Source organism: Chamaea fasciata, unplaced genomic scaffold (assembly GCF_029207755.1).
Source record: "Chamaea fasciata isolate MVZ Bird 193981 ecotype frontalis unplaced genomic scaffold, bChaFas1.0.hap1 SCAF_7, whole genome shotgun sequence".
Classification (NCBI taxonomy): Eukaryota; Metazoa; Chordata; class Aves; order Passeriformes; family Sylviidae; genus Chamaea; species Chamaea fasciata.
The window spans coordinates 60513804-60526681 of record NW_027094092.1 but is presented as its reverse complement, the minus strand read 5'-3'; the positions used below and the strand labels follow the sequence as shown (position 1 = coordinate 60526681).

The following is a 12878-nucleotide window of genomic DNA, read 5'->3' as shown; positions in this document are numbered from 1 at the left end:
ATGCCATGGGACAGGAGCGAAACCCCGACGGTTTTTTTGGCTTCCCAGTGCCAGAGGGCAGGGAGAGATGGGATATTGGGAAGGAATTCTGCCCTGGGAGGGTGAGGAGGTTAGGTGGGATACTGAGAACAAATTCTTGGCTGGGAGATTGGTGAGGTCCTGGCACAGGGTGCCCAGAGAAGCTGTGGCTGCCCCTGCATCCCTGGAAGTGTCCAAGGGCGGGTCGGACGGCGCTTGCAGCAGCCTGGGACAGCGGAAGGTGTCCCTGCCCATGGCAAGGGCTGGAATGGGATGATCTTTAGGGTCCCTTCCAACCCAAGCCATTCCATCATTCCTTGACCTCCCTGAGGTCTCCCCGCCCCTCCTCCTCTACCCACACTCCGCGGCCGCCCTTTAACCCACGCCGCGGCCTCCGAGCGCTGACACAGCCCGCGCCCATGGCGGTCGGTGTTCGTGACACTGGCGGCCCCTCACGACAGCAGCCCCGCGTCGCGACAGCCGCGGTCCTCCGCGGCGGCAGGGGGCGCCGCGCGGCGCCGGGGGCCGGGCGGGAGCGCCGCCCGCCGCCATGGCCCTTCCCGGCATTCCCGATGAGCGGCGGCTGCTCGTCATGGCCGATCCCAGAGACAAGGCGCTGCAGGATTACCGCAAGAAGCTGCTGGAGCACAAGGAGATCGACGGCCGCCTCAAGGAGTGTGAGCGCGGGCACGGCGTGAAGGGGTTGGGCGGTGGCTGTCGCTGAAGCGCCCCGCGGGGAGCCCCGAGAGGGAGCGCGGCGGCCGCGGCGCTGCCCGCGCTTCGTCATGGGCCTGGCCGGGCCCCGGGGCGGGTGTGAGGGTGGGCGCCGCCGGCGCCGCCGCTGGCTCCCGGTCCCCTTTGCGAGGGCTCCGGAGGGTCACAGAATCACGGAATCACTGAGATGTCTGGGATCTGCGAGACCAACCTGTGACTGTCACCGCTTTGTCAATAGACCAGAGCACTGAGTGCCACGTCCACTCGTTCCTTGGACACCTCCAGGGATGGAGACTCCACTGTCTTCCTCGGCAGCATTTCCCCAATGACTAACCACCTTTTCATGAAGAAGTTTTCCTTAATATCCTTAATTTAAACTTCCTCTGGCACAACTTGTGGCCGTTTCCTCTTGCCCTGGGAGCAGAGTCCGACCCCCCCGGCTGTCCCCTCCTGTCAGGGACTTGTGCAGAGCCACCAGGTCCCCCCCGAGCCTCCTTTTCTCCAGGCTCAGCCCCTTTCCCAGCTCCCTCAGCCTCTCCTGGTGCTCCAGACCCTTCCCCAGCTCCGTTCCCTTCTCCACATTACCTCAAGCGTCCTTAGTGGTCTCCCAGTCTCACTCCACCTGCAGCTTTGCTGCTGGAAAAGGGTCTGGTGCTTTTGTGGGGTTGAAAGTTACCGAAACTCTTGTGTTCCTTTCCTCTTCTAGTAAGGGAACAACTGAAAGAACTCACCAAGCAGTATGAGAAGTCAGAAAATGATCTCAAGGCCTTGCAGAGCGTTGGGCAGGTACGTGAGGGGTTGGCATCCCGTGCTGGTTGTTGAGAGTGGATCTGCCTGGAATTAACCTTTTTAGCATCAAAAAAGAGAAAGTGGGAACAGCCCAGGTAAAACTAACTTTGCCATCAGGAGCTGGTGGGTTAGGGGTGAGTTCCAGTGTGTCTGAGTCCTGCAGTGTTGATTTCTCATGAGGCTGATGCTGTATTTGCTCTTTTACAGATTGTTGGTGAGGTCCTTAAACAGCTGACAGAGGAGAAGTGTAAGTACACTGAACTGTTATATTCTCTCTGAGATTGTGAAAATCATGGAACCGTGGGATGGTTTGGGTTGGAAGAGACCTTAAAGCCCATTTCATTCCCCCCTTGGAGGCAGGGAAACTTTCCTCTCTTCCAGGCTGTTCCAAGCCCTGTCCAGCCTGGCATGGAACAATTCCAGGGATGGGGCAGCCACAAAAGAATAAGCTTTTGAAGTTTAAATCTCGTTAAACTTAGGAGAAGTAAAGAATTAAAGTATTGGTGATCAGATTACTGGCAGATAAACATTCTGGATAATTCAGAATCACAACTCAGAAGGTGAGTTGAGTAAATTTGGGGTTTTTTTCTCCAATTTTCTTTCTCCAGTCATCGTGAAGGCTACAAATGGACCAAGATACGTGGTTGGCTGTCGCCGTCAGGTAACTGATCTGTGTGAATATTCATTAAAAATTTACTTTGTCGTTGAGTGTTAGCATTGCATTTCACCCACTGGGTCCTTAGTGGGGTGTTTGTTTCTTCTCTAATGTGCACACCACTGTTTTACACTGGTACCTGCTCCTCTCTCCCTTTGTAGTGGTAGCAGTGCAGCTTCCTGGTGGAGACAAAATAATCCACAGCATTCCCAGGAATTTGCATGTGTTTTATGACTTTTATTGAGTCAACAGTTCTGTCTCTCTGCCTGATTTTGGAATCTCTGAAAATTAATTATTATGAAAATTGGTAATTGTGTAACATCACTGTTGCTGTGCTGTGGCTGTTGCTGTCGTAGTGCTGAGCTTTAGTTTTAATGTTATTTCACCTCATATCATAATTTTGGAATAATTTGAGTTGGAAGAGACTTTAAAGCACATCCCATTTCAGCCCTGCCATGGTCAGGGACACCTTCCACTATCCCAGACTGCTCCAAGCCCCATCCAGCCTGGCCTTGGACACTTCCAGGGTTCCAGGGGCAGCCACAGCTTCTCTGTGAGGCCTCTCCACTCTCACAGCCAAGAATTTCTTCTCAATATCCCATCTCTTCCTGCCCTCTGTCTGTTTGAAGCCATTATCTTTAACCATATCTTTATTTTTTTCTTCCTTTCTGGAGAGAAACTGATATTCATTGAAGAATTTTGGGACATAAGTAAACTTAATTCCACTGTGGGGCATGTGAGGTGATCTTGATGTTCTGTGTTGAAGCAGAGGTGAATCCTAAGGAGTAGGTTGTCCTTGGATGAACCAGCCCTTTGGAGTTTATTCTTCACTAAAAACACTCTTTTATCTTAAAAGATCCTTGATTTGCTTCCAGAGGCTCCAAAAAAAACCCAACAAAAAAAAACCCCAACCCAACAAAACCCTGATTGTTTTTAAAATGTCAAAATATCAAAGACAAACAATTTCTCCCGGACTAGAAGGACGAGTTTGTGATCAAAGCCCTCATGGCTGAGCTGCTGCTGCTCAGCAGGGAGGAGAGCAAGACTGTTCAAGTGGGAGCAAAATTACTTCCCTATCTCAAGTGCATTAGCTAAGAAGGTCAAGTGGTTCCTCTTTGTTTTCTTCTCACTGCAAAATAACTTCAGCCTGTTGGGCAGAGTTGAATCTGAGAGAATTCCAGGCTGTTACCAAGTTTTTTTGGATAAGGAAGCTGGAAAGAGGCCTTAGTAGTGACCCCAGTAAGGTTGGGGAGACAGTTGGATCCTAAACCCTTCCAGAGGGTCAAGAACCCATGTGGCAAGAGACCTTATAAAATCCCCCAGCAGGGACACTGGGGAACTTCCAGCAGTCCTGGAAAAGGATTGTCAAAATCCTCTTTTTAATTGCAGCAAAATTTAGTCGGGTGTAGTGGAATGTGTTTAAAAATCCCATGAAAATGGAATAAGCAGACAAAAAGCTGCTGAGGCAGGTGAGGAGGCATCCGAGGTGAAAGAGTAGTAATTGAACAGCTGGCTTCGAAGAGGCGAAGTAAAAGACACAGGAAAATGTTCAGCTTTTTTGTGAGTTTAGTTATTCTGAAACAGGTGTTCCTGTGTGGAGCAGAGGGCAGGATTAGATCCCACTGATCCAGTCAGATTGACAGCAGTAAAATTAAAAATTAATGATGGACTAGAAAACAGCTCTAATTTAATAAAGTGGTGGAGGTAAGTTAATGACTGCTTGCTGTGCCGCTCTGTAGCTTTATTTCTTTCTTGCGTGTGCTGGAGCAAGTTGTGCAAACTCCAGTGAACATTTAGGCTAAAATCAGGGATTTTGTTGGAGTGGGGTTCTAACAGAATTCCTTTTTTTGGGACTAGCTTGACAAGAGTAAGCTGAAGCCAGGGACGAGAGTTGCTCTGGACATGACCACTCTGACTATTATGAGGTAGGATTCTGCTCTTCTCATCATAAAAAGGGGGAAAAAAACATTACACAAAGACTTGAATAATCACTCCTGCAATATTTTGTAAACATCCTCTGCAAAGCAATGGTTAAAGAAGGACAGATATTTGGAGGGAAGACTTGTGTGTTTGTTTTCTGTGATTTAAAAAGAAATTGGTTGTTCTTTAGAAAAATAATTGCATTATTTTCAGCCGTGTTTTAAAACTTTAAAAAGTTTACTAGGTTTGGGGTTTTTTTCAGCATGTAAGGTGGGAAGAGAAGAAATAATGTTCACATTGCTGTAAAATTTATGGGAATGACTTCATGAACTTATAAATGTCTCTACACAACAAAAATACCTCCTCTTAACTCTTGTTTTCCAGATACTTGCCCAGGGAAGTGGATCCACTGGTTTATAACATGTCTCATGAAGACCCAGGAGATGTTTCCTACTCTGAGATCGGAGGCTTGTCGGAGCAAATCCGAGAGTTACGGGAGGTACCCAGTGCCCCAGACCCCCCGATCAGATACTGATCAATGCTCTCAGTGAAGATTTCAGGGCAAAACCACCTTTTTCATGTGTTTGATCCTCTCAGATCAGTCCTTTCCACGTTTCATTTAAAGTACTTGGATTCATTAAAATGAAGATAATCCTTTGGAGAAGAGGGTTTAAAGGATTCAAGACCCTTTAGGCTGAGGGAGTACCTCGAAGTCAAGTGGGAGGGCCCCCAAAGCAGACTTTGATTTTGCCCAGAAACTCCCGGGATTGCTTTGGGGAATGGAATTATGACAGTAGGGACATGAATTGGGCAAAGAGCATTGAGAGGAAGCAGCAATTGCAGAACCAGAACAGGGGAGTAGATTGATCCATAGCATCTCTCACATTTTCTAATTGAACTGTTTCTCACACAAAAACGCTGCCAATAAATAATGCAGTTAGGTGAAAAACAGGCTGGCAGGTGCATCATTAACTGTTTTAAAACTCAGAGGCTCAGTTTGTTCTCTGTCCCTTCACAGGTCATTGAACTGCCACTTACAAACCCAGAATTATTCCAGCGTGTGGGAATTATCCCTCCAAAAGGCTGTCTGCTGTATGGCCCCCCTGGTGAGTCTCAGCAAAGGGCAACAACAGACCGTGGCAAGAGCCTTCTTTGTTTCTCCTTCTTTCCCTTTTGATTTTTATTTTTTCCTCTCCTTTTTCATTTTTTTGTTTTCTTTCTTCTCTTTTTTTCTTTTCCTCTGTCCCCTCTCTGTCCCCTCTCTGTCCCCTCTCTGTCTCCTCTCTGTCTCCTCTTTCTCCTCCCTCACTTCTCTCTCCGCTCTCTCTTTTTCTCCGTTATCTCATATTTGGTTTTTCCTTTCCCTTCCCTTTTTTCCCCTTTTTTTTTCCCTTTTCCTTTTTTCTTTTACTTTCTCCTTTTTCTCTCTCTTCCTCTCCCTTTTCCTTTTTTCCTTTTCCCCTTTTTTTCTGCCCCTCTTTCCTAAGTCACTGGCAGGCAGCGTTGAGTTCGTAATTAAACAGCTGCAAACTTTTTTCTGTCCAGGCACAGGAAAAACGCTTTTGGCCAGAGCAGTTGCCAGCCAGCTGGATTGCAACTTCCTCAAGGTGTGTAGTGGCACTTCCCCCCCACACACACTGGGTCTGTTTGCTCTCCGGTCTCCTCATCCACATCCTCTGTCCTTCCCAAGGTGGTGTCCAGTTCCATAGTGGACAAATACATCGGCGAGAGCGCTCGGCTCATCCGAGAGATGTTCAATTATGCCAGAGATCATCAGCCCTGCATCATTTTCATGGATGAGATCGATGCTATTGGTAAAGCTCGTGGCCTGGGGGGTGACTGGGCTCTCTTTTTAAGGCTGGAGTCAGCTCTAAAGCCAATTCCCCCCGTTTAAAAGGCAAAAATCAAGTAGCAGAACTGATGGGTTTGCTGTGCTGCAGGTGGGCGCCGCTTTTCCGAAGGCACGTCAGCTGATAGAGAAATTCAGAGGACTCTGATGGAGGTGAGTGTCCAGCTCCTGACTGTGGCCTGAACAGCCACACTAAATAATAGTACAGGTGTGAATTGTTACCTGGGATCTGGCTTTGCAGAACCTTTTCTGGGTTAATAATCTTAAACTACAAGGGAACTAAGTGCTGCTTTTGTAAAAGGCAGCTGCACATCCTGGTAACTCAGCCATGAGTTCAGTGCGGAGACTAATTGAATCTTTTAAATTGCTGAAATGGTTTGGGATATTTTCTTTTGCTTATTGCTGCTCCCTGCATCTATGAAGGTTTGGAGAACCTCCCTTTCTGTCTCCTTTATTCCCAAAGCCACCCAGTCTGTAACATTTTTGGACTGCTGCAGTTAGATTTTCAGAGCTAGGAGGAGCGCTTGTATTTCTTTGTTTCTGTATTAATTGCTTGATAAACTGGGTTGTGTGAAGAGAATATTAAAACCGCTGGTGACAATTAGGAATTCTGAAGCTGATGAGAACCTTGCTTGGCCTGTGTTTGCAAACAGTTTGCCTGGTTCAAAAGAATGTCTCTGCCTTCCATAGAGAATTAAATCACTGTGATCAAAGAGCAAGTGCTTTGAGTGTTCACAATGAAACGCCTTCCTGTGTGTGGATTAGTATTCCAGAGGCTGTTCTTCAAGTCTAATTGGAATGTCTTGGCCTTGGTGCACTACAATCCAAATGTGTCAGGCAGCCATTGGCTCCTTTAGTCCTTGCAATATTTTCTTTGCCTCATTGTTTTAGTCAAGTGTTTCACATTTGAGCTCAGCTTTGGTCAATGTCCTTTTCTCTGGGCAAAGCATTTTCAGTGTCTCTTCAGCCCTTCATGGCTTGGAATGGAATGTTCAGGGAGCTCAAGGCCTTGCAGGATTCTTTTTTTTCTTTTTTTTTACTTCAGAGCTTTTCATCTTGGTCAAGAACACTTAGGCAGGAAAACAGATGAGACTGGGAAGATTTGGGGCTGTTTAAAACCAAAGTTCTGTTTTTTTCATCTTGGTTAAGAACACTTAGGCAGGAAAACAGATGAGACTGGGAAGATTTGGGATTGTTTAAAGCCAAAGTTCTGTTTTTTCATCTTGGTCAAGAACACTTAGGCATGAAAACAAATGAGACTGGGAGGATTTGGGATTGTTTAAAGCCAAAGTTCTGTTTTTTCATCTTGGTCAAGAACACTTAGGCAGGAAAACAAATGAGACTGGGAAGATTTGGGGCTGTTTAAAACCAAAGTTCTGTTCTCTCTTAGTTGTTGAATCAGATGGATGGATTTGACACTCTGCACAGAGTTAAAATGATCATGGCAACCAACAGACCTGACACCCTGGATCCTGCCCTGCTGCGGCCCGGAAGGCTGGATAGAAAAATCCGTGAGTTTTTGCTTCCCAGTGGCTGGGAGGAGGATGTGTGACCCATGGGAATTGTGGGTTTCTGCTTTCATTGAAGCTGTGATTCTTTCTAGATATCGATCTACCAAATGAACAAGCCAGATTAGATATTTTGAAGATTCATGCAGGTCCTATCACTAAACATGGTGAGATAGGTAAGTAGAAGTTCCCTGGATGTCATTCCTACTGCTCTTTGTGGAGATGGGAAGAGGCTGAGTTGGTACAGTGATTCTGCCTGTATTGCCACCTTTACACTGCCCACACAGCTTCCCCTCTTGAAATTCTACTTGTTTGATTTTTTAATGCATCCTGATTGAACTGTTGTTAAGTCTTTGAAAAAGAAAAGCTAATAGAAACCCTTGGAGCCCAGCTGGAAACTGGAAAATCAACGTGGTTCTCATCAGGCAGTTCCTGCTTCTAATGGAATGGCTTAGTGCAAGTAAAGAGTGTTTTCATTCACCCCTCAATGGCAGAAATATTGGTAATGAAGAAGTCTGAAAGCAACAATGTTTAAAAGTCAGGGAGGAACCTTGGAGTCTGGAGATGGCACAAGCAAAATTATTGTCTGGTAGTGGTGTGGATCGTTCTCTCAGGAGTGTAAGGGGAGAATAATAGGATAAAATGGGGAAGGTTTATTTAAGGACTGTGTTACTCTGAGCTGCCCAGGGTCCTGCTTTCACAGTGACTCCTCCCAGCTTTCCTGGAGGAAACTGGGGCTAGGATTTGCCTTTAAAGCAGCACTGGCTGCCCGGGAGTGCAGCAGGGCCCCGTGCCACCCCCACCCCCTCCGTGCTGACAGCAGCGATTCCTGCAGCCCCTGGAGCTGATCCCAGTCACCATCTGGCTGCATCAACAGCTGCAGCTCAGCTCAGGGACAGCAGGAGAGAGCTGGGGGAGGGCTTTTCTTAGCAGCAGTGCTGGCTTAAACCTGCACGTGACTGCAGGCTAAGAGACAGAAGGAGCTCCAAAGCAAATCAGGAACATGAGGTAAAGTTCTTAGAGGGGAACTTTCTACAAGGCATGGAGAGGCAGGACAAGGGGGAATGGCTTCCCACTGCCAAAGGACAGAGTTAGATGGGATATTGGGAAGGAATTCCTGGCTGAGAGGGTGGTGAGGCCCTGGCACAGGGTGCCCAGAGAAGCTGTGGCTGCCCCTGGATCCCTGGAAGTGTTCCAAGCCAGGTTGGATGAGGCTTGGAGCAAGTGGGAGGTGCCCCTGGCCACAGCAAGGGTTGGAAGGAGATGGTCTTGAAGGTCTATTCCAACCCAAACCATGGGGGCATTCTGGAATTCTGCTTCGTCCTGTTCTTGTGTCTTTGGCACTGGAGTGGAGCAGGATGGGATCATTCCTTCTGCCTTTCTGCAAGGTGAGGTGTCAGGTCCTTGCTGAATTCCTGCATGTCATGTGGAGAGACCGTGATGCTCAGCTTTGATACCCCAAAAGGAAGGCCTGAACTTAGCAGCAGGGCGAGGTGGAAATTGAATTAAAATCCAAAGATTTTAAGATTTGCTCAGGTCACAGCATGAGATTCTCCTGCTTCAATCCTGGTGTCTGCTGAAAACCCTAAACTCACAAACCTTGCACTGTTCAACCTTGTTCATTCCCCTCACATTTTTTAACTTTCCAATTATGAAAAGAATTTTTTATATGACTATATTGTACTTTATATTGTACTGCATAGAATTTAAATACAGCTGAAGAACATCTCATCTTTAGGAGCTTTTGGGTTCTCGAGATAAAAACATTCAGTTCAAATGTTTTGAATTTTATACAGAAGGGAAACTGAAAAGTTTTCCAGGGAGTTGGTAGTTTTAAGAAGCAGCCTTGCAAAAATCAGAACTTGCTGGAGGCTCAGCAGTGGTTTAGAAATTGATTTCCACCGAATTATAACCATGGCCACTCTTTTAGTAAATATATGTACATAAAATATCAGACTTAATATATTAAGGCACTAAGTGCCTTTATTAGATGGAGTGTTGGAAGTGGAAAGGGACTGAGTTATGACCACTGGGAGATAACTTTTCTGGGTTTTTACAGCATTTAAATGATAAGAACATTGCCTTGATGGAGCTTTTGCACTTCACGTTGACTCTTGTAACCACAAGATGGTAACTTTGGGATTTAATTATATAACGTGAGCTTTTGGCTGCCACACATTTCTGTTTTAATGGAAGGGCTGATCCAGCTGCTGATTCCAGTTAATTTATCAGCCCAGTGGGCACCTCTTTGCTTGCACTGAAACCCAAGTTTGGTAGCTGGGTCTGTATTTTATTGGCATCCCTATGAGGAAAGGGTGATTTATTCCTAACGGGCATTGGTGTTTTATGAACAGATTATGAAGCAATCGTGAAGCTTTCAGATGGCTTCAACGGAGCAGACTTGAGAAATGTCTGTACTGAAGCAGGTAATTCCTTAACTCTTCATTTGGATGTGCTAAATCTTGGATAATGCCGAATCTTGGAGCTGTTCCTCTGTGGTTTAAACCCAGGAGCTCAAAAATGTTCTGCTGGAACATTTCACTCGAGCTGATCTGAGCCAGCCACTTGCTGGCTGATCATGATGTGTCCCACTGTCTCATTAGAACCAGATACATTCCAGAAACAGGGATTGTACCCATTTGTCTCCTTTTTGTAGAGAATTCAGGGCTCTTGGTACCTGTGTGCCTGGAGAGTTGATGCTATTTTGTGCTTTTTTCTCATGAAAAGTTGTGCACTTGGGGTTTGCCTGCACGGGCAGGCTGAGTAACACCATAAATGCACACTCAAGAGTTTAAACACGTTTTCTTTTTAGTAATCCCCTAGTTCAGAAAGGGGAATTCCCTCCTCTTACCAACATCCAAGAGGTGTAGAAAGTCATGTAGATTGTGTGACCTGGATCAATTTTCGTTTGAATTTGAGTGAAACTTCATGTTCTGTGTTCACACTGTTAAATCCTCCCAACCAGGGATGTTTGCAATCCGTGCTGATCATGACTTCGTAGTTCAGGAAGATTTCATGAAAGCTGTCAGGAAAGTGGCTGATTCCAAGAAGCTGGAGTCCAAGCTTGACTACAAACCTGTGTAAATTAACCATAGAATTTGTGATTGACTGTACACATCCTACTGGGTAAATGCATAAAAAAAAAAAAAAAGGAGAGAAATAATGTACCTCTTGATTATCATTGTAAGGTGTTTGTGTAGCATGTAGCTAGTAATTTTGGGAATGCTAGTTGCAGGTTGGCTACAGGAGCGTGTTTTCTGTACAATTCCGAAATGCAATGTTCATTACAGCCCTGGCTCAGTTAAAATGTGTGGAGATGTGTTGTTCTCTCAGCAATTATGGTGGGAATTTATAAATGTGCCTGAAGGGATTCACAAACAGAAGTCAGTTCATTTCTTGACTTTTTGTATATCAGTAAATCTCCTTTCCCCAAACAGTTTACGAATAAAACATGTTTAAACCTGTTTATCCTGGTGGACTTTGTGTGTAGCTCTCACAGAGAGGTGAATTTTGTGTCTTCTGAGTTTGAGGAGCAGCTTTTCTCTGGTGTAAGGATCGGAGTTCTGTGCCTCCTGTACCAAACAGAGGCAGCCTAACCCTGAGAGAGAGAAAGGATTGGTGGAGTCTAGACAATGAATTTTCCCTAATATCCAATCTAAACCTCTTCTGGCACAGCCTGAGGCCGTTCCCTCTCCTCCTGTCTGCACACAGACCCACTGCACTGTGCAGCGCACCTGAATGTTGGACTGGAGCAGCAATGCGCTAAACTGCTCTTCTGGCTACTTCTAATTATCCTAATTGGATTACTCTGTGTCTGCTCAGCTGACAGGCAAGTACATTAGATTAGCTCTTGACTTCCCAGGAAACACACAGCATCTCCCTGGCAATTTTAACAGCTGTAGTTTTATTTCCTTTCCCATCACAGATGAAGCAGATGGTGTAAGGTGTAGGACAGATAAAACAGGACAGGCAAGAATATTTCCCTGTTTATATGGCTGCTACAGCTTTTTCTCCCTGTTGTGTCAGGAGTGTAAAGATGCAAATCTCAGGTTTAGTTTTAACACCCTTTTGACTGCAGCTCGTACAGCCTCTATGCCTGGAACAATGAGAAAATGAAATAAAAGTCCATTTCTGAGCAGAACGGTGTAAACAGCGAGCTGAGCCTCTGACTTAAGGAATGGCTGCTGAAATGTGATTGTTGAAGGTTTTCCAAAGTTTCATTTAGCAAAAACAGTAAAAAGGTGCACTAGAAATAAAAATTGAGACTGTAAAATTCCAGGGCTAGTATTTCTAAAAGGACACTTCCAATTTTATTTCAGCTGCCAACCAACTGACTTTGCTTGCTTTGATTAAACTTCCCTCAGAAATTCCAGCGACACCAGTGTAGAATTTTGGTTCACCAAAAAGCAAAGGAATGGAAAACTGCAGCTTAAAGTGAAGTCTCATAAAGGATCATAAAATGGTTTGGGCTGGAAGGAAGCTTAAGGACTATCCCATCCCATTACAACCCTCTGCCATGGGCAGTGACACCTTCCACTGTCCCAGGCTGCTCCAAGCTCCAGCCAACCTGGCCTTGGACACTTCCAGGGATCCAGGAGCAGCCACAGCTTCTCTGGGCACCCTGTGCCAGGGCCTCTACACCCTCACAGAGAGCAATTCCTTCCCAATCTCCCATCCATCCCTGCCCTCTGGCAGTGGGAAGCCATTCCCTGTGTCCTGTCCCTTCCATCTCTTGTCCCCAATCCCTCTCCAGCTCTCCTGGAGTTCTCAGAGCATGGGACCTCAAAAAGCAGAAAAAACACGTTCCTGCCCCAACACTGAGATATCTGAGGGCATCATTTACACAAAAAGGAGCACACTGGAGATCGCGGAGCCATTTAGGTTGGAAAAGACCTCTGGGATCATCGAGTCCGATCTGCGGCTTGTCCCGAGCACCGAGGCCACGTCCAGCCCGTCCCTCGAACACCTCCAGGGGCGGGGGGCTCCACCACCTCCCGGGGCAGTGCAGAGACGACCCGCTCGGCGTTTCCAGCTGAGACGTGAGGCGGCAGAGCCATTCCCACGGGCGATAAAGCCAAGATGGAAACGGGCGTGCGAGGACAAGGAGAATGTCAGGGGACGGCGCCAAGGCAGCGTTAATGGCCGCGCCAGGGCGGGAGCGCGGCCGGCGTGAGGCGCAGCGAGCCGGGCCCCGGTCACCGTTAACAGGCGGAGCCCCGTGACCGAAACTCCGGGGTGAATTACCCCGACATCGGGGCCACCGGCGGGCTCGACAACCAAACCGCGGCGGCGGCTGCCCGTGAGGGGAGGGCACAGCGCTGAGGGCGGAGCGGGGCGGGGGCCCGGGGAGCGGGGCCCGGGGGTGGGCGGGAGGCTGGGAGGAGGAGGAGGAGGAAGAGGAGGGGGCGGAGGAAGAGGTGGGAAG

At 47.1% G+C, this 12878-nt stretch overlaps 1 protein-coding gene across 1 annotated transcript; it reads left to right on the top strand.

Moving 5' to 3' along the window:
* Positions 1 to 568: 568 nt before the first annotated feature.
* On the top strand, positions 569 to 10919 carry PSMC6 (proteasome 26S subunit, ATPase 6). Its single transcript, XM_066189131.1, has 14 exons — positions 569 to 695; positions 1439 to 1518; positions 1729 to 1768; positions 2130 to 2182; positions 4034 to 4101; positions 4481 to 4595; positions 5115 to 5202; positions 5642 to 5703; positions 5787 to 5910; positions 6037 to 6098; positions 7336 to 7456; positions 7549 to 7629; positions 9808 to 9879; positions 10419 to 10919. The coding sequence occupies exons 1-14, from the start codon at positions 569 to 571 to the stop codon at positions 10535 to 10537; spliced, it is 1212 nt and encodes a 403-aa protein (XP_066045228.1). The 3' UTR covers positions 10538 to 10919.
* Positions 10920 to 12878: the final 1959 nt, after the last annotated feature.

Coding starts and splice junctions, on each gene's coding strand:
- PSMC6 (XM_066189131.1), top strand. CDS start 569: ATGGCCCTTCCCGGCATTCCCGATGAGCGGCGGCTGCTCGTCATGGCC. Junction 2,183..4,033: donor TGGTTGGCTGTCGCCGTCAG/GTAACTGATCTG, acceptor TTTTGGGACTAG/CTTGACAAGAGTAAGCTGAA. Junction 4,596..5,114: donor AAATCCGAGAGTTACGGGAG/GTACCCAGTGCC, acceptor GTCCCTTCACAG/GTCATTGAACTGCCACTTAC.